The sequence below is a fragment of the Micromys minutus genome (genome assembly GCF_963924665.1).
Source record: "Micromys minutus genome assembly, chromosome: 3".
NCBI classification, from domain to species: Eukaryota; Metazoa; Chordata; class Mammalia; order Rodentia; family Muridae; genus Micromys; species Micromys minutus.
The window spans coordinates 18,364,156-18,385,561 of NC_137972.1; the positions used below are offsets into that span (position 1 = coordinate 18,364,156).

A 21,406-nucleotide genomic window follows, 5' to 3' on the forward strand; every position below is an offset into this window, starting at 1 on the left:
TTTGTGTGTCTGTGTTGTATGTGTGTTTGTATGTCTCTGTCTGTCTGTCTATCCTTTCTTCATTCCTTTGTTATCCCAATCATATCAATCCCTAAAGCCGTGCAGATCAAGGCAGTAATGCCTCCCAGTACTGCTTGAATCATAGGGAGGAGGGGACTCCATGATCAGTTCAACTTGTGTAGTTCCGGAGACTGAGAAGCTTGGTCCTGATGTATGGTGACATAAAGAAAGCCAAGTCAAACAGAAAACTGCAACTGGGTTAAGTAGTTAGTAAATCATTTCCTATGGAAATCACTTTGAGCTTTTCTATACTTGTGTTTCTTCTTCCAAATAGTCAAATTGTTTTCTTTTCTATTTCATGTATATGAGCACACTGTCGTTTTCTTCAGACACACCAGAAGAGGACATCAGAGCTCATTACAGATGGTTGTGAGCCACAATGAGGTTGCTGGGAATTGAACTCAGGACCTCTGGAAGAGCAGTCAATGCTCTTAACCACTGAGCCATCTCTCCAGCCCAATAGTCAAATTTTTAAATCGCTTCTTCAACGTTTAAAAAACATTTATTTAATTTTTAAATGTATGACTGTTTTACCTGCGTGTGTGTCCCTGGTACCCTGAGAAGCCAGAAAAGGCCATTGTATCCCCTGGGACTGTGGTGACAGACCATTGTATGCCACCATATAGGTGCTAGGACTTGAACCTAGGCCCTCTGGAAGTTTACAATTGGTGCTCCTAACCAACCCATCTCTCCAACTCCTGCTTCTCGAATCTCACAGAACAAACACCTAAAGTGACTTGAAATTTATGCTGCATAAGTAAATTTACTTTGGCAATGATTTTTCAGACTCAAGTTGGAAATCGCCTTGTCTAATACAGAATGGAGGGCCGGAAGCTTTAGTAGTTTTGTTAATCAGTGAGCACAGTAAGCAGAAATTAAATGACTTTAGTCATCTATCCGGCCCTACCCTCCATCTGCACACATCCCCCAAGGCTCTTGGCAAACACTGGTCTCAAAGCTGCAAAGAGGCCTGACGGCCTGAGGTAGCCAGCTTCTCACAGCCCAGACTGCAGGACTGGGAGCTACAATTTGAATAGAGAGTCTGTAGCCCATCCAACTAGTGTAAACTAAATAACACTAAAAATTGTAGGGACAAGTGGCTCTTTTAGTCTTTGATATTGATCTATAGAATTAAGTCAAATAACATGGAATTAACAAATAAGAAATCAAGTCAAAGAACGGTTGTTCTCTTTGAAATGCAGACAATTCAGTGGAAAGGAGATGCTTACAGTCCCAGAGGCCAATGGATTGATGCATTGTGGTGCTGGAGGTGGGACTCCGACCTTCTGTGTGCTAGACAAGCACTGTGACTCTGAGCTGCAACCTCACCCTTTGGATTTTTTTGTGGCAGGGTCTTGCTGTGTAGCCCAGGCTGCCCTGGGACTAACAGTGACCCTCAGTTAGCCTTACATACACTGCTGTGGTAGGAATGAGCCACCATGGCCAGCTAGAAATTATCACAAATCATCTACTATCACACAAATAAATGGAATAGAACATAAAGTGATATACCTTAGCATTAATATTCCTGGAAGAAAAGATTCTTTCTTCCCAAGAGGATCAGCAACTCCCTGGGCTTGTGATGGCCACATTTACAACTTGGCTATGTTATTAGAACAAAGAGGCCTTCTTCTCAGTCAAAGTCCCCATTCTTGCCTGTGTGTCGAATAATCACTGTGCTTTTGAAGCCTCTTTTGAGCTGTCTAATGAAACCACTCTTGACTCGGAGGAATTGTCAAGAGGACTCAGAACAAATGTGTCCTCCTTGAGCAAACAACAGCTTTTCCAAGGCGTCAATCCAAGGAATAAGCAAAGCTTTGTACAGTGAAGAGATTGGAAGAAGAAAGTAAGCATGTGAGCAGAAAATGTGGGGCGATGAAGATACAGCTCCGCCAGCCAGGCCAAGAACAGTGCTTTCGTGCTGTCCCCGGGGTTCCATGATAGTGTGTGTGTGGTAGGCTCACGTGTCTGAGCCCTGTTGCCCACGTTCTGTAGTGCCGTTGGAACACTGGCCGATTAGAGAGCTGGTATGTTCTATGAGCTTTGTTTCAAATTATATTGGAAACTATTAGAGGCTGATACTCTAATAAAACAAAACAAATGTTGAAGAGTATGAGCCAAGTCATGGTGGTACCCACCTTCAAGCTCAGCAATCAGGAGTCAGAGCAGGCAGGTCTCTGTGAGTTTGAGGCCAGCCTGATTTGTAGAGTGAGTTCCTGAACAGCCAGGACTACACAGAAAAACCTTGTTTTAAAAATGAGAGAGAGAGAGAGAGAGAGAGAGAGAGAGAGAGAGAGAGAGAGAGAGAGAGAAGGCCAAAAGTCATAAGGTAGTCATTTCCTGAACAGATGTACTAAATTTTCCTTTTAGGATTTTACAGAAACTATATCACTCCATAGTTCTCTCTTTAAAAGAAAGCTAGTGTGATTCAATGTTCTTCTCCTGACATGAAATAAACCCACAGTTTACTGTACCTAAAACCCAGCTGCTAGAAATTTTGTATTTTCAGTATCTAGCTATTTTATGTTAAAATGCATGTAACTGTCAAATAGCTGAACAGCTGACACCTTGGCCATTACAGTCGGGTCAATCCACAGATGACAGCATGGGACTCTTCAGAGGGGGCAGAATGGAATCTATGAAGTCCTACGTCCAACACTGCTATGTTCCACTTAGCCAGAAATAGCCAGGCATTTCTTTGACCATGTAAGGGTATCTCTCTTTTGAAGAGATAGCTGTGACATTATCTCTAAGATAATTATACAATACAATGATAGAACATAAAAGTTAGGAAATCATCATCAACAACAACAAAATGCCTAACGTGCAATTTCCCCAAGTTAAGAAGAGCATCTTTTAAAGAAAAGCCAGGGAGAGGGCTGAGTGGATAAAGGGCTTGTCAGCGGGACACAGGGAGAGAAGATGGTGCTTCCCTGTGGGAAATGTGAGTTCTGCCTCATTCTTAATGAGGAAAACATTTCATTTGCTAACTCCAAAAAGCTACCTAACCCTCCTTCCACATGGGCCAACTCCAACCAACTGGAGGACCATAAAGAGCCGAAAGACCAAGTTCTGCCTGACTTTGGAGCTAAGACATCAGGTTTTGTCGGCCTTGCAGTTTGAATAAAAGCGTTGCTAACTTCGAATCTGAGTAGAAATTACACTATCAGCCATCACACTCCTCCTCAGGCCGCCGACACCGGAAGGGGACGGGATACTGGCCCCACTGGGACACCAGTTCTACACTGCAGATCTGGAGATTGCCCCTCTTCTTCTTTCAAATAAGTCACCAACCAAGCAAGCAAATATAAAAACACCAGCGGGAAGGTGTTGCTGCCACTTTCAGACCTCAAATGACGTCAGTGGAGTCAGGTTGCTATTGATAAAAGGAGAAAACGAAATGCTGTTACCATTTTGTGTCTCTGCTTGCTCCCGGCCTCCTGCTTGTACACGCTAGCCATTTTAGCGATCTGGATTCTTTGCACCTGAGAGATTTTCTCACGTGAGTCTGAACACTCATCTACCTCTCCTGTCTTTTCCCCCTTCAGCTGCCCCCGCTGCTGTCAACATTTATCCCCCCTGCTCCACGCTTTGCTCTGTTAGGTTGAAAAGTTTCAGGGTGGGAATGACATACGTCTTATGAATTAATGATGGAATTCTCACTACCTTCGACAATGGATGACAGGTTGTTTTCCAGGAATTATCCTGCTAGGTTTTACCCTTGCCCAGTAAATTGCCTGGAGGACTTTCAAAGCAATATTAATGGGATAGGCGTTGGTCAGAAGCCAAAGAGAAGAGGAATTAGTGACTTTGTGTTATCAAAATTTTACGACCAACAGCCAAAGGACTGCAGAGCCATTGAGACTGATGGTAAATGATGTCATATCTTGAACCGCAACTGTCATAATAGTGTGGCTAAGTATGCTTTACACTTACTTTTTACGGGAATAATGTCAGAATCGGGGAAATTAGGGCCTGAGGCAAACCGGATGTAAGAAAGCACCTGGAAAATCCATCTCAGGCCGAACCACAAAGCACAGGGTTAGAACAGATGGTGGAAAGGTTGGTGTATACAACAGAAGTCACAGCTAAATATAACCTTTTAGATATCACCTCAGAAATCACACTGAACTCAGCAGCCGGGCCAAAGGGGGTGTCTCGGCTGGTTTGACATTGCCCAGACCTCTGAAGAGTAACCAGACCCACCCAGCTAAGGATATGACCGTTTATTTTAGGGTTTTTTTTTTTTTTTTCATGTTCCAAGAAAGAGAAAAGATATGCAGAAAATAGGACACAATATCTCAGTACCTCTCTCGTCTTTCAAAGTATTAAAACTTAGTTTTATAATCTGGGAGCTGATTGTAGCCATAGCAAGAGTCTAATTCGGGGGAACCCCTTCCATGTTCTACTCACACTCAAAGTGCAACGCTTTTATCCAAGTGCAAGGCCGACAAAACCTGATGTCTTAGCTCCAAAGTCAGGCAGAACTTGGCCTTTTGGCTTTGTGGTCCTCTAGTTGGTTGGAGTTGGCCCATGTGGAAGGAGGGTTAGGTAGCAAGAGACGAGAGAGGAATGTTGCACTTTCTTCAAATTGAACACCCGGGCTTCGAGTTCAGGTTGTTCGTGGCCTATCAGCTTTTTCCTTATTCCCATCCAATCTCCATTGCTGTAACTCAAACCTCTAAATAGTTGTGAGCCGACAAATAAGACCGTGCTTCGTGGGTGGCTGAGGGTCAGTGTTCTGCTGACTCAGTGTTTGTTCCGGTTTAAGTTTGCAGCTTCTTGCAGAAGGAGGGTGGGTTTGGGCATGAACTGCACATTATGTTTTTATGACTCACCCACGTCATTTCTCCAACCGTGTCTCCGTAGATTCAAGTGCTTGGTATTTCCTCTAGCAAAAAGCTAAAAGCTAAAATGTCTCCATTGGCGGGGGGTGAGGGATTTTCCCTTCTCAGAGGAGGAGGAGAAGGGTAGAGGAGCTGTGTGTGAGGGGGTCACTGGGAGGGGGGCTGTGATGGGGATGTAAGGTGAATTAATTAATTAATTAATTAATAGGAAAAGGGCCTCCACTGGTGGCTTGTTGGTCATCTTCAATAACAGCCCATTTCACATTTGTTTGTCTGCCTGGGTGGGGTGACATTTAAGATTAGTGGACCCTTGGCAAATGGAAGGATTAGAATCGAGCTTTTGTGTATGGAAGCTGGCACGTACTTGGCTCTGCAGACTGGCCAGGTGGATGTATTGACTTGACCTTCCTTAAGAACACCTGTCTCTCCCCCCCAGTTACCTCTTTTCAATCACTCGTCCACAGTGGACCTGGGAAATTCTTGGCCGACAATGATGAAGTGGCGTAAGAACTAAGTATCTGAGAACAGAGGGGCACCTCGACTTTGTGAAACAACGTATTGTTCAAGGAGGAGAAGACAAGTTCCCGTTCAAAGGATTGCCACATCGGGGACGGAGGAATTTCGTTCAGTTTGAAGCATAATTAGCTAAATATAGGTTACTGGTCTTGAGTAATCCCCGAGTTGTGTTGACTTTACCATTTCACAAGGGTGGACCGGAAGTTCAAGGTGTTCTCAGAAATTCCAGGATAAACTTAACATCTATTCTCCCTCTTAAAACAGACCATGATTAATATTGGTCATAAAGCAGGTCGTGCCATGACCACTGTGGTGCCCTGTTCACATTCACAGTGGCCAGGGAATCAAGCACATGCCGTCCCAGGCCTGCACTCCCACGAGCCAGCTGTCAGCATAGACTTCCCCATTCAGAAACTGAATGGCTGTACCCTCAGTCATATATGCCCACAATGCTAATATCACCCGCATGTTAGAGCAAGTCCCGAACCTTTGTCTAACTGTTCTCACAGCACATGTCTTGTTGTTTAAGAGGCCTACTGACAACAATGCCACCCCCTACTTCCTCTCTACGGACCCTCCATCCTGCCTGTCTATTTCAGCAACTGCCTTGCTTCGCTGACTGCAACAATATTTGCCTCAGTACCAGGCAGACTTTCTCCCCTCTTCAAATCCTCATCAGAGCAGCTTCAAGTTTAAGATCCAGGATAAGATCCCAAGTTACCACCCAGGCCCTTCTCTTTATAACTGTTACTGAACGGTGTCTGTGGGTGTTGAGTCCCCCTCTACACCATTCTGAATCCACCTTCCTGGTCTGTGTGGAAGGCAAGACTTGTTACACTTATGACTTCCTTTACTTTTCTTCTCTTTCTGACAAGGCCTCACTGTGTATCCCGAATTGGCCTTGATTTTTCTTTCCTGCCTACAAAATTCCTAATCACATTATCACTTGCAATCCCCAAAGCCTCAAATCCTCACGGGGCTCCTTTGTAATCTTCTCATCCACAGTGCTAACGTGATTCCACAGAACAATGATCGTAGCTCCAAAATAAACGGTCCATTGTATCCACTGGCATTGGTATCTAGATTTGTGTCTTTCTCTGAGCAGACTGTGAGCTGGTCTGATATTGTTCATTGGGTTGTCACCATACCAACGGTGTCTGAGACCCTTGCAACACCAATTCTCCACACCCCGAACTTATTTCTCTGCTGAATCGCTTTTGCTGGTCACAGTCTGTCTGATTAGCCATTAAATCTTGGTCTTTCTGGTAAGACAACTGCTTCAGCCATCTATATTTGCCTCTCCCTGGCTACCACCTACCATAACACTAGAGGATTAGTATGCATTCAATTAAAAGCACCCTGAGCAAGTACACAGGTGAACACCAGTGACCTGCATGGTATTGAACCTGTCAGAGGACAGAAATTCGAGTTCCTGTCCTCACTGATTATAGACTCACAGTCAACACTCCTAAAACAAAAGACAGGCTGGGAAGAGAGGCACACATAACAGACTTACCGAATAAAAGTTTTAGATGACACAAAAGATCTCAGAAGTGGGGACACGAAGGCCCTGAACTTAAGAGTCTCAAAGTCCATTGGTTTGACTGTTGGTGAAGGCACTGGATACTCTGCACACAAAGGCTCCAGTGCTTGTGTGTGGAAGATCTTAGATCTCCAAACAGGAAATCAAAGAGAGAAATTGGTATTCCACAATCCCTTCCGAGGGTCAGCTTCAAAATTTCAGAGCCTCCCACACTAGACCTTACTCAGCAAAGGGCCCCCCATCTCCCAACAGCACCATCTTGTGTTCGTTACCACAGACCCTTGGACTACTCTGATCAGGTTCAAGGCAGCTCTGAGGGACTGTCTCAGGCTGAAAGGCAGCCTTTGGGGAAGAGGGGTTCTTATTTCTATGTCTCCTGTCAAAAGACAGGAACCCTTAGTCTTTATGGCCCTCCTTGGTGAGAAAATGGAAGGCAGGAGACAGTCGTTTGGGAAAATATTTGAGGGCCTGAGATGTCCGAGTGCAGTCATTTGGAACACAGATTGTGGAGATCAACGTGACCATGCATATCTGATTTTGTTCTTCTTCTTGCTCAGCTTTCAGTTCAACAGAATCCACTGAGAATACAAGCATACGGCATATTGGCTTCTCCAATGTTTATTTTAGGTGGTACAAAGGCCAGATGGAAATACCTCTTTCCTTCTTTCTCTCCTTCCTTCCTTATGATCTTTCTTGATTTTTTTCCTGCTTTTCTTTCTTTCTCTACGCATTTCTTCTTTCTATTGTTATGTCTTTCTTAGTGCTTTATTATACCCTTAAATACAGAAAATTGAACCCTATTTGTAAGTGACTTCCTTCTATAACGGCTGTCTCCACAACGTGTGATGGTTATGGCTTTAGAACTTATGTCCATTAAGGTATTATATTTAATTAACATACATCTGATACTTACTTAATATTATAATTTGATACATGTGTATGTTATTTATTATCCCTACCCATTCTAACATTCCTCAGTGCCCATGAGCTTACTTTTTCACTACTTGAAGTAAAAGGAATGTTTTTAAAAACAAGGCAAAACAAGACAAACAAACAAACAAGCCAGTCATTGAAACTGGGAGACGTACCATGCTGGAGACTCGATGGATGTTTACCAGATTCAAATGGGTGTGGTGGTTCTCGTCAGCAGTTTCAGCACTGGGCAGATCACTGTAAGTTCAAGGCTAGCCTGTGCTTTACAGGGAGTTACAGGCTGTCAGCGTGTGCTACAGAGTGAGACCCTGTCTAAATGATGATGACAATGATGATGATGATGATGACGACGATGACGCAACAGCAACAGCAGCAACAATAATAGAGAGAAAACTGATTTCATCATGTCATTGGCATGAGCCACCCACTTACAATTAAATTGTAGTACTTTTGGTTGATATGTAGTTTTTGCCAGTGGTGCTTGTGTTTATACATTTTCTCCAAATTTTTCATGATATTGAAAGAGACAGTGAACACGGTATACAAACCTTACTAAGAAAGTCGTGCTTAACATTGACTACACACCAACATTTTAGAATTGAATTCTATACTACAAAATTATAGAAGAATAACAACACATTTGACTGTTCATACAACGAGTCTGTATTGCAAGGTGTGATTCCCTGAGCACAGTTTTCTTTTGAGACTGAGGTAAGGTTTTACAGAAATGTTCTCTCGCAGGTGTTACTCCCCCAGCCCTGTGCGGGGAATCCTACGTGTCACCCAGACACCTTCTTTGTTCTCCTCTCCTTCCTGTCCGACTTGCACTGCCGACTCCAGCCAGGCCAGCATCCAGCGAACTTTAGCAGGAAGTTACACATAAACCGATACCCCCTGGCGAGGTAACTGGAGAGGCGATCTGAAGTGATCACTCTCAGGATCCTTGCTCCAAAAGGTAATTGATCTCCTGTTCTGTGAGACTATAAAAGCAACGGACAGACTTAGCCCAAGAGAAGGGAAAGAAAGCGAAACACCTAGGTAGCCGACGTTCTAGTGAGAGGAGGGAAAAGACAGCTTCTTCTAAAGTTACCCTCCAGGCACCGGGACAACATGGTGCCTACCATCTTGCTCAGCGCCCTCCTGCTTCATCTCACTGATGTCGTGGCTTCAGAACCGTAAGGCAATTCTAAAATCTCTGTATCAAAGTACTGACAATATCACTCTGTTAAATGGATTCTATGTTAAAATCTAGTTGGTTCATGTCAGCGTCAGCGAGTGCTGGTCCACCCTCTGAGTGTTGAGCAGATACCAGAAAGGATACCATATTCTTAAGACCCCACTGAGTGCATCCCGCTGGTGATTATTCTGCCTGTAAAGAGCACACAGTTTGGGGAATCCTTCCGTAGCTCAAGTTGCTGTGTGTGGATGTGAACCAGGCTCTAGACTTATTTGCAAAGGGCTGGCTGTTTTCTCTGTGCAGGCAATACATCCTGTGGGTCTCTTCTGTGGTCCAGCGATTTTCCTCCGAAAAAGCCTGTCTTCATCTTTTAAACCTCAATGAGTCTGTGTCCTTGAGCGTGACCCTTGACTATGATGGCTCCAGTACTACTATATTTGACCAGCATGTGGAAGAGGAGAACTTCTACGCCTGTGCGAATTTCAAAGTGAGGGACCACATTCAATACTGCAGGGATGTAAACCTGCCTTCTTTAAGTTTCTTTTCAGTCGTAAATCTTCATTTTGGGTGATTTGTGAAGTCTGGGATGGAGGGGTGTATGTGAAATTTTCAAGAGATGCAAGAAACAAAGGGGAAAGTTTTCACGTGCAGCACATCTTGCTGCTGCTGCTGCTGGCAATTGTCTATTGTAGGGAAGGAGGAGGCGGCTGCTTTAGAAAGTGAACATGTTTCACAGAGCCTAAAAGGAAAAGGCGGGCTAGAGGGTGGAAGGCCTTGGCTCAGGAAGACAGAAAAAATAGACGTCAGAAAGCTACAAACCTGTGTTTATTAGAAAATTCTCTTCTCCTGAGCTAAGCAACTGCAACAGGCAGTCAGGGAGTCGGGGAGTCTTTGCTGGGAGTGATGGGCTGACAAGGCTTTGTCTGTCTCGCCATCCAAATGAACACACACAGTCTTCCCCTCTCTGCTCTTCTTCATAAACAGGTATCTCAGATGTCCCCAGAGCAGCTGGCCTTTGTGACATTACTTGTTCAAGGAAACACTCTTGAAATCTTTGAAAGGAGAGCCGTAGCCATCGCTGCTGAGGAGAATGCCACTTTTGTGCAGACAGATACACCAGTCCACAAACCTGGAGACACAGGTGAGTCACTTTAAGCAAATCACTTTCTACAAGTTACCATGTAAAATAGAGAGAAGCTTGTCTTTAACATCCTTGACCGCTGCATTTCCATAATTCCTATCGTTATGAGACGGTGCTGTTAGCTCTGGGGGCTTGAGTATGGCTTCATAAGACTCCGTGTGCTCTTTGATTACATACAAATCTTACTGATGAGGCTTCACCGTGCAGTGGATACCGGAATGCAAAGCTGTAATTGTTTGATCTAAGCCAATGAACCATTACGTACCCATTGGACAAGCTCATTGATTCTCCTTTTTAAGCCAATTATTTCATCCTTAGGATACAGGTAATGAAAGTTTCTTTGGACTCTCAGGGACAAAATGAGAGTCTTTGTAAAAAAAAAAAAATAGTGCCAATAACAGCAAAGACCTCACCAGCAACATTTATGAATTCTACTGTTCTATTTTATGTCAGTTGGTATAACACGAGACCATCAGCCAGAGCCTTTCTGCTTTCTTCACTATTGTTCTGAGCAGACTGTGGTATAAAGAATACCAAGCTATAGCCCAAAGCCTCTCTCTTCAAAGCTTGGCTCTGTTGACCAGGGATTGACTTTTGGCGAGTCCATTCTGATCTTTGAGATGTAATTGCTTCATCTGTAAAATGAAAGGGTTAGAGATAAAACCACCTGGGCATTGCTTCCTGATTCATATTGCATATTTCTATGATGTTTTTAAAGAAAAGAAACAGAAGAAATGAAAGTAGAGTTTATTTTGGCTTCAACAACAGACATTTATTTCTGACAGCTGACAGGAAAGTGCCGCAGGCGGTTTCCTCCAAGGATTCTCTGCTGTGCTCTGACTGGTGTGACTATGTCTGGAGCAGGGGAATTCCTCCAAGGAGTCTCTAGTGTACTCTAAATGGCAGGCTTGTGGAGGATTCTTTTCCTTTTCTTTCAATTAATTTTCAGTCAGCCCCCAAGGCAGTGCATTATGATAGTTTCAAATTTAATGTTGCAAAGATAATGCCTAAAGAGAAGTTTTCACTTCCTGATGTTCCCTTCCCTGCTCTAACTAAAATATTAGCATAAACTGTACATTTTAAAGAGCCATCGTCATTCTTTTGTGGTTCTGCTAAAATACCTTGCTTTTGTTAGCCTTGTTGTCAAGAAAAATTACACTTCTCCATTCCCATAAATGTCTGACATTGGTGTTTTTGTGAATAAGCCTGTCACTAATTCTGTTCCGAGATATCTCAGTCTTATGTCTGAGAGGATAAAAGCTTCTAATGGTAACTGGCGTCAGCACTAGGGACAAGAATCATTAACAGAGGGATAAGTACAAAAAGATATTTTCCCCAATGAACTACTAACCCAAAGGGTCAGATCAGAGTTATTGGGGAAGCAATGTGGCATCCTGTGATGCACAGGCTGTTTCTTGTGTGTATGTCTTAAAGTGATCATCACCATGAGGTGGGGATCCCAAGAAAACCACTTTGCAGCTGTCCCCTCTTTTCTTTAGTTCGCTTTCGCATTGTGACACTGAACACCTGGCTGAAGCCTGTCAATGACTTGGTGAGTCCATAACTTCTAAAGGTACAATGAGATTGAGATCTAGTCTTCAAATCCACTGCTGTGCAGAGCACCTTCCAGGAATGTAAGTCAGCACACGTCAGATACCTGCACACCCAAGCTTATTCCTGTACGACTCCCAATAGCCAAGGTATGAAACCAGCCTAGATGCCCATTGTCATACAGACGGATAAAGCAAATGTGGTATATAGGCGTGGTGGGGTTTTATTTGACCATACAGAATGAGATTATGCCAGTTGAGGAAAAAAATAAATGGAACTAGAGGTCGTGACATTAGATCAAATTAGCCAAACTCAAAAGATAAAGACCATGCTTTCCTTCATATCTAAGAAAACACAGACACACACAAAAGCAAAGGAGAGGTGGTGTAGACAGGAGAGGGTAATAAAAGTGAACCCAATCATGATACAATGATATGTATGTATGAAAGTATCACATCAAAAACCATTGTCTTATACACTAGCTAAAAGAACTGATTAAAAATTAAAATTTGGAACTAATGCTATTTGGCAAGAGAATGTCTCACTAAAAGTATTAATCTGTGTTTTTTATTTCAGTTTCCTTTGATCACTGTTCAGGTAAGACATCTACCTTCCATATCCAGTTTAAAGAAAAACATCAAATTAGGAATGGGGAGCTTCCGATGATCAGTTTTATATAACTGAAATTTAAGATGATTAAAACAAACAAAAAATCTGTATCAGAAGACGGTAGGAAGTATGAGTAAAATGTAATCTGAACTCTGAAGACACCTAGGAGTCCTGAATCTGTAAGAACCATGTGCTGAGAACTGCAAAGGAGAGACTGGTTTTTTCCCACTGTGGGCTACAATTCCAAACCACACCATTCTAAATCAAACATATTGTGTTGATTTTCTATTAGGCATCTTACACTTACCATTTAATTGGTTGTATTTACATTTTACTCACAAATAACAAGAGATCTCAGCATCTGTAGCAGTTTTGCCTTTTTATACAGTGTGGGCTGCCATTATTAGCTAATTCTAGGGATATGGGATCTAGGCTCATAATTCACAGTTCTATGGGCAAACCCAGGATACTCAAAAACTTCCTCCTGTCCTGTTTGCTATGTGGGTGCTTTCATCTTTTCATATGAGTAACGAATAGCTCATCCCTAGTGAGGTGAATTTCAGGTTAGCAGTCTCGCATTCTCCACATTACCCAATCGCTTGCTTTCACATCTGACCTAGGTAACGCCATGTTCTACCGGAAGAAACACAAAGCTTAACTCTGGCTTAGACAAGTAAAAGTTCACCGTTCACAAGTCACAGCGTCTTGCTGTGGGCATTCTGAACAGCACCAGTCTTACAGAGTGGGGGGTTTTAGCCACAGTGGGTATGAAATCTGGGTCTTTTGGGAAGAAGTTATTCTGCCCCATGACATCCACTAAGCCAGCGTGGGGTCTCATGGGCTGCCTAACAGAAGAGAGGTTCAGGATATTCAGTTTTCTAAACATTATAGGAGAGGAAAACAAATACTGAAACTTTTGGAATGGTACTAACCATTTTGTTTCCTTACATAATCTGTTAAACAAGACCTTTTGAGTCAAATCTTTTAAACATAATCTCTTTAATCAGAGTGTAAAATATTTCTTGAAGTGAACTTGTGTGTGTGGCAATGGGATGAAAGGAAATGAAGGTTGCATTCTGACACCTGGGCCTGATTTAAAAAAAAAAAAAAATCACAGAAATTCCACTTAGGTGCTACTGCGTAACCCATGACCAGCATCGAAAGGGATCAAGTGGAAATCTGTGACAACCACTTTTAATTAAATAATGTATTGATTTAATTGCATCAGGCACGGGTACATGGGTGTTGTGCCTGCGTGCATGTATTTGCACCATATACGTGCAGTGCCTGCAGAGGCCAGAAGAGAGTCAGATCCCCAGGAGCTAGAGTTACATTTAGTGTGAACCACCACAACGGAATGTTCTAGAAGAGCAACAAGTGCTTTTAACTGCTGAGCCACCTTTCCAGTCCCACTGTGACAATTTTTTTTTCTAAACGTTTGTTAGAATGAGTGTTCTCTTACATCCTCATTGAGATGAGTCCCCTCTGCTTTGGGGAGCACTATTCTGGACTAATCACGTTGAATTTTTAATTATTTCATCATACTACTCTGCTCTGGAAAGATAAAAACCAACGGCATCCATTATTTTACAATTTTAAATTTTATTTAATTATTAATATTTTTAATTTTTAAAATTATTTTTACATGTATATTGAATTGATTGAAGTTGAATATGTTGCAGAAGCTACATTGTTTCAGTGACTGAGGACATTAGTTCACTCTTCACGTCCAGTAACTGTGGAGAACACCCAGAATACAATGGGAAGGGGAATTTCCACACACAACCTCTGACTGTCATTCTTCATTCACTGTTTTCAAGGATCCCCAGAACAATGTGATTTTTCAATGGATAAACGTGACCACCTTCAGAAACATCACCCAGCTCTCATTCCAACTGGCTCCGGAGCCGATACTGGGGGATTACACAATCATCATAGAAAAGCAGTCAGGGACCACTGTGGTGGATCATTTCGCCGTTAACCAAGAAGGTAACCAGGCACCGCTTCTGATTCTCCTACACACACGTTCCAAGCAACAGAACACGGCATTTTAGACACAGGCACAGGACTGAGCTCAGGCTGGCTCTCTGCTGTCTGCTCCTCTGCGCCTCATTCTGGGCTCAGGTCTTACTCTGATCCTTGCCCACCCTCCCCTCACCTAAGAACTATCTCATTTTCTGAAACTCGGCTACTCTCCCAGAAAGAATCTAAGAGATTAAAACATAACAATGGGTGACTTTTTTAGGCTAAATAAGTAAATATGCCAACTACCACCACCACCAACACCAACAGACACAGAATAAACCGACCTTTAATGAGGCACCTTCACAGTCCCCAGGACACTGGCTGGGCCTTTGGAGGAACACAGCACACACAGAAACGGTTTGCTATAGTTGCTCTAGCTTTGCTCTCCAGCTGAAGTGTGTTTTTTTGTTTTGTTTTCAGTATTGCCCAAATTTGAAGTTGAGCTCACTGCACCAGAGACAATAACTATTCTGGACAATCAACTTCAAATGGTTACATGTGGAAAGTAAGTCTTTAGTCACTTATCCCCACAGGATAAATCACCTTAAGCTTAACTATAAAACTTTTTCATATACTTATATGTTAAAATTATTGTAGAAAATTTTAAATGTTTGAAACCCATGATTTATTCACCTGCCAAGGTAAATGCTAAAAAAAAAAAAAAAAAAAAAAATGCAACCAAACACTGGAAATCCCACTTTCTTTTCTTGGATATCCTGGAAACACAGGCAGACCAAATGTTAATATAAAATTGGCAGCTTCTTGATATTACTTGGAATTATAATTTCCTATTCTGACTTCTCAAAACCTCCTTAACATATGTTCTAGAGGGATAAGAAACCAGCGTCTTGGGTGGAGAGATGGCTCAGTGGATAAAAGCACTGGTTGTTCTTCCAGAGGTTCTCAGTTCAATTCCCAGCACCTACATGGTGGCTCTTGACCATCATAATGGGATCTGATGCCCCCTCTTGGTGTTCATGTGTGCATGCAGACAGAGCACCTTTACATGAATATGTAATGTCAGTAGATTCAATGTGGTCTGTGTGTCTGACAGCGCCAAGCACTGGGGTGAAAAGATGCTAGGTCAGCTGCTCACACTTTCCTTTCACCACAGATTTAGTTCGGAACAGTTAGGGAAAAAAAGCCAGATTAAATCACCAATCTCAGGAATTAACAGAGTAAAGAAAGAATATTGACCCACAAGAAAAAAAAATTAATTATCATCTACTAAAAGTCACAACAAGGAGAATGACATTTGGTCCCAAACAAAGACAGTAGCCTACACACTGCAAAGACGTTTGCTACCCAGTAAAGAATACCACTTTATAGATGAAAGGCAGATGACTAGCCACTGAGACTCGCAATGTTAGCCCAGCATTGGCCTGCCTCTATTTCACTTGTGTTCAAAATCAAAACTCATAGATGGTTTTAGTGCCAGAGGCTGGGTTGAAATCTCACGCGCTCAGAGCACATTTGTGGGATGGTTGGAGCCAGGATGGTGAAAGTGGGTCTGACTTCGACCTTCAGTTCCCAAAACACAGTGTGGAGAAGTGAGTTACTTCTCAGTTTTGTGACCAAAATTACTAGAGGAAAAAAAAATGAGTCAAATGTTGCATTAAGCATATGACCAACACCAGGGCTGGACAGTCATTGAAAGGGCATGGTAATCTGCAAACTTAAACACTCAACTTTGTCACACACAAATTTTGCGCTTGTCATTAATTTCATAAATAAAGTCAAAATAATTCTCAAATTATAAAAACAAACAAACAAAAACCATAACAGCTTGTTTTGCCTTTGACTTTTTAGGGGAAAAAAGTGCATTGTGCTTTAGCAGGAAAAAAGCTGTTAATGCAATGTTGGCTCGTACATACACTCTTGAGGCCAACACATCTAATACATTTATATGTGAGATGGTGGTAAAAATAAGAATAATGTTTAAAATACTGACTGGAAAGACTTCAAGTCCCAGAATCCTCAAGTTTTACCTATGTTCATATGCACTTACTTACAAAACCAGCTCATTTTCCAATTCTTGTAACAAATTAGATACATTTTAAATTTTTGCTCATTAAGTTTTTCTCCACCAATATACTAGATCATCTAAAATTGAATAAAACTGTGAACTTAAATTGTTTTCTTTAAGATTTTTTTAAAATTTTATGTACACTGTTGCTATCCTCAGACACCAGAAGAAGGCATCGGATCCCATTACAGATGGTTGTGAGCCACCATGTGGTTGCTGGGAATCGAACTCAGGACCTCTGCAAGAGCAGTCGGTGCTCTTAACCACTGAGCCATCTCTCCAGCCCTTTTTGTTTGTTTGCTTGTTTGTTTGTCTTGTTTTGTTATTTTACACTAGTCAGATCCTCATCATAAATTAAAAGTCTAATTTCACCTGAATTCTGTGGGAGGAAATAGCCCTAAAGGCAGTTGGATGGAAACACCGGTTTCACGGCTCATATATGATTTCCGCTGAGGTCCATCATTGTCACTATGAGGATGCCCGTTTGTAATCACGACGCTCCTTTTCCCACTAGGTACACCTCTGGCCAGCCTGTGCAGGGAAAAGCCCAGATAAAAGTGTGCAGAGAGTACTTCTCCCCGGGGTACTGTGAGAGCGAAGAGAACGAAATCTGTGAGCAGTTCACTCTGCAGGTGCGGACCACGGGCTTACTCTGGAGGGGACTCTTCACAGGGATTTTATGCCACTTATGAAAGGGACCTACCGCACTGTTATTGTGTGGCTAGTGGGCGTGGGAGCTAAGGCAGGTGCGCAACGTGAAGATAACACGATGTTTAACCTAGCTCCTCGGCTTCTGGGTGCTTTGGCCTGTAGGTGTTCAGACCTGCAAAGCATCAGAAGCAAATGTTGGCTTCCCATGTTCTGTACTGTCTGGGTGGTCTCCAGTCTTTCTTTTCTGAGTATTTTTTTTCTACATGTCTATAAGTCACTGGTTTTAATTTTATCTTTTTAACTTCTTCGTAAGAGGTTTTTTTTTTTATTCATGTGTATGCCTACATGGTGGGTGTAATCACGCTACCTGGGGCAAGTGATAGCTTCCAGGGCAGGATGCTTGAGTGTATCCTTCCAATGTTTCAAATGTGCAACTAGTACGTCTTTCTTATTTTAAATGTATAGTGTTCTAGCTATTGCTGTAAGTGGTGAAAATGTACCTCCCCCGCCCCCAGTTCAAATAGCGAACCACAGCAGCTGCAGACTTCAACTTGCTTCTTCTAAAGAGCGGTGGTCCCTCTGCCCTTCCTGTTTCTCCAGGGGGTTAATTTCTTATTCTCAGGATATCATCAGCTTCATCGGTATTCTTTAACCATTTCACGCCTACGCTGCTTTCATAAAGCATAGGTATCTCTTCTTTAACCCTTTCTCTGTCCGTTCAGTAACTCAGCGAGGGAGACCTGGGTACACAGGGGTGGAAGGCACTCGGGCTGAAGTCCCATGAGACTCTTGGGTCCCTGACTTTCTCATTCTGCCTCTGTCTACTTTTTCAGCTGAAAGATGGCTGTGCTTCTCACACCGTCAGCACGAGAGTCTTCCAGCTGCACCGCTCTGGATTGTTCATGACGTTGAATGTTAACGTAATAGTCACAGAATTAGGAACAGGTAACGGTTGTATCTTAGGGACAACTTCCTACCACTGAGGGGAAAACTATGGAGTTAGTGACATCGGTTACTAGTTATGAAATAATTGTCCCCCACTATGGGAAAATGGAGCATCTTTAAAGGTGGCTTTTGCAGGGAATGGAGGGATTGAATCCGGATCCTCATACCTCCTTAGGATACTAGGAGGCACGCCCTGCCCCGAGGGTGTTTGTTCAAATGATTAGTTTCTTCCTGATGCTGTTTCGTCATTTCTCACAGGTGTGCAGATCAGTAAAACACAGCCAGTGTTTATCATGTCGGTGCTTGGCATGGTCAGCTTTGAGAACATGGACTCTTTCTACAGGAGGGGGATCACTTATTCTGGAACTGTAGGTTTGCCTGGTCCTTTTTTTTTCAATAGAACTCACTTTATTAATAGAAAAACGTAATTTCTACTGATAAATTCAATACGAATATTAAATAAATTTAGACACAGTCCATAGATGAATGAACACATTCTTTTTTTTCAGATTTTTAAAAGCATTTTTGCATAAAACTATATAAATATATTTTTGTCAGTACTTGATTTTTTAAAAAGATTTGATAGTATGCATTGAAACCTTACTAGTCACAGTGAGCATAAAGTACATGTAAAACAAAACGTAACATGGAAATAGTCAAAGTTTTCTCGATGTGTAAAGATTAAACATAATGATTTTTAATACCAAGAATTGCCACAAGGCTATCTTCTTAGTTCTTGAATTATTGATATTTAAGGTCTAGGTGTACCCCACTCTGAGAGGGTGCTATGCACTTATTTTTCTTCTAAGAAGGACTGAGACTTCTACTTTTTTTTTTTTTTTTTTTTTTTTTTTTTTTTTTTTTTTTTGAGTTTCATATGGTCTGTGAGCTTTCTGGGGCTAGTATCCAATTATCAGTGACTGCATATTATGTCTGTTCTTTTGTGACTGGGTTATCTCACTCAGAATGTCCTTCAGTACATGAATGGATACAGAAATTGTGGTATAGTTCCACAATAGAGTACTACCCAGCCATTAGAAACAATGACTTTATGAAATTCCTAGGCAAATGGATGGATCTAGAGAATTGGCTGGTACTTTTAAAGAAACTTGTTTGGGTTTTCTCTGATCATCCCTTGAAGTTTTCTAGGCTCTTTTATTCTAGGTTTGCAATCCATTTTTTCTGTTACTCTGTCCGGTACACTTGGAAAGTTCTAGGGTTGAAAGAAGCCAGTAAATGAAACAGCAGCGTCTCCTGCCTTGTGTGTAAACACATTTGCACAATTAATAGAATGGATATTTCTATCCACGGAAGGTTGTTAAGTGATCGCTATCATGGATTAGAAATTCCTCGTAGAAACGTGGAATTTCGAGTCCTAAGACTATTAACACTTCTGCTTTTGTACAGCTTAAATTTTCTGGTCCCAATAACACACCAATGGTGAACAAGCTTTTGCGACTGGAGCTCGATGGCAAACCTCTAGGAAATTACACCACAGATGAGAACGGGGAAGCTCGATTTTCCATTAACACTTCAGAGATATTTGATGCACAGATCAACTTGAAAGTAAGACACCCAAGGGCTGGCAGGGACTGTCAAGAATCCCACAGAGGTCCCAGTGCTAGGGGCTTGGAGCACAGATGGCTCTTAGACAGGGGCATCTTTTCTGTGACTTGCTCTCCCATTCTGCACTCAGTGAGAGCGAAGTTCAGAAGGTGAGGTGCTACCCCTCTCTCACCAGTATGTCTTCTGGGGAAGTAGAAGGGGCACGTAGGCAAACCTGGCCTTCCCTTACATCACCCTGTTCATAGACAGGGAGATGCCGTGAGATCTCTTTTCCGAACCTTCCCGGAAGTCTGCAGTTTAACAGTGTGTCATGGCTTGCGCGTGCACGTGAAAGATATGGAACTGAAATCTGATTCTCTGCCTGCAAGTAAAAGGAAAAAGCCAAAGAGTGCCTGGTGCCTGTTATTCTAGCACTCAAGATGCTGAGACAGGAGGATCTTGAGTTGCAGGTCACACTGGGATACATAGCCAATCATCTCACATACACACACACACACACACACACACACACACAATAAAAAGCATAGCAATTCACTGTTAGTCCAGTCAGACAGTTACATAACATGGGTCAATATATATACATATATACATGTATATATTTGCATGTTTGTATATGTATACATATATATATATATATATGAAAGAAAGGATGATGTTATTATCTCACTTTATATGAATCAGTTCTCTCTTTCCCACCACAATGGTCCTGAGAATAAAACTTGGGTGGTGAGGCTTAGTGACACGTGTCTCCCCTCGGTGAGCCATCTCACCAGCCTCGGCAATAACAGCTGTGAGCTAGGTTCCTTCCCAGTTGGAAGAAATGGCGAGCCTTGCTTTGGGTAGCATTCCTGTCTTGGAGGCGCCTGTTGTTCTAAAGCCTTTCCTTTTCTTCCGTCCTGCCAGGCCGTGTACGTCAGACCTGGAAGCTGTCATCGCTCCGGCTGGTTGGACCCTGAGTATTTGGACGCCTACTTCTCAGCCTCACGCTTTTACTCCCAGACCGGCAGCTTCATGAAGATCGTTCTGGAACCAAAGCAGCTTCCGTGTGATCAAGTTAAGATGGTCTCGGTTCTTTACTCCCTAAACCCTGAGGCCTACAGGGAGGCTTCAGATGTGACCTTCTTCTACTTGGTAAGTTTCAACTGGCAGATCTGTCTGATCAGCGCAGCACAGTGTAGGAGATGTCGTCTGTCAGACCTTGTCAGTCTAAGTGAGCTCCACCTGCCCACTTTGCTGATGAATACTCTTGGCTCCTTGAAGAGCACAGATTAATCGATCCCAGGCAATCTGAGCTCCCCTAAGACCGAGACACTCGCTTCTTTGATCATTCCATTGTACCTCCTATCAAATGCTCATGACCCCGTGTGCAGGGTGAAGTAACACGGACAGCGAAAAGGATGGGCCGAAACAACCTGTTCTCGTTCCCACTCACTGAGGCTTCCGAGAGAGTGAAAACGGACTTGGAAATTAAGACATTCCCACTTCCGCCGGCTCCCCGCCCCCCCCCCCCTGTCTCCAAGCACATGAGGCCGCCATGAATGTGTTGTTCAGATGCCCCAAGCTCTGGGAAACATTAATGGAATCAGTTAGACTCACCAAACTGGGAAAGGGATCAGGCCCAAGGCACGGCTGGAGTTCCATGCATATTGAGCCATCTAGTCGGTCTTATGGGGGCTCCATTTCACCGCATGGACCAGAGAGGCAAAGGGCAGAGATACCGGCGTTAGATGGCTTCACAGAGCTTTGCGTGAAGTTCCCTATTGATACCCGTTTGTGGAAGCTGCCTTGGTATAGGACAGAATGGGTACTAAATCAG

General features: G+C 42.7%; 1 protein-coding gene across 1 annotated transcript in view; it reads left to right on the forward strand.

The window, feature by feature from the left end:
• Positions 1–9,009: 9,009 nt before the first annotated feature.
• LOC308419063 (alpha-2-macroglobulin-like protein 1) overlaps positions 9,010–21,406 on the forward strand; it is a gene marked incomplete at both ends in the record, with an annotated part of 43,202 nt that continues 30,805 nt past the window's right edge. Inside the window, 12 exons of the mRNA XM_080914626.1 lie at positions 9,010–9,074; positions 9,380–9,563; positions 10,061–10,217; positions 11,717–11,769; positions 12,345–12,365; positions 14,198–14,366; positions 14,823–14,907; positions 16,943–17,060; positions 17,913–18,024; positions 18,283–18,392; positions 19,432–19,590; positions 20,494–20,721. Of these exons, the coding sequence (XP_080770752.1) occupies positions 9,010–9,074; positions 9,380–9,563; positions 10,061–10,217; positions 11,717–11,769; positions 12,345–12,365; positions 14,198–14,366; positions 14,823–14,907; positions 16,943–17,060; positions 17,913–18,024; positions 18,283–18,392; positions 19,432–19,590; positions 20,494–20,721 (1,461 nt within the window). The remainder of the gene's footprint in view (positions 9,075–9,379; positions 9,564–10,060; positions 10,218–11,716; positions 11,770–12,344; positions 12,366–14,197; positions 14,367–14,822; positions 14,908–16,942; positions 17,061–17,912; positions 18,025–18,282; positions 18,393–19,431; positions 19,591–20,493; positions 20,722–21,406) is intronic.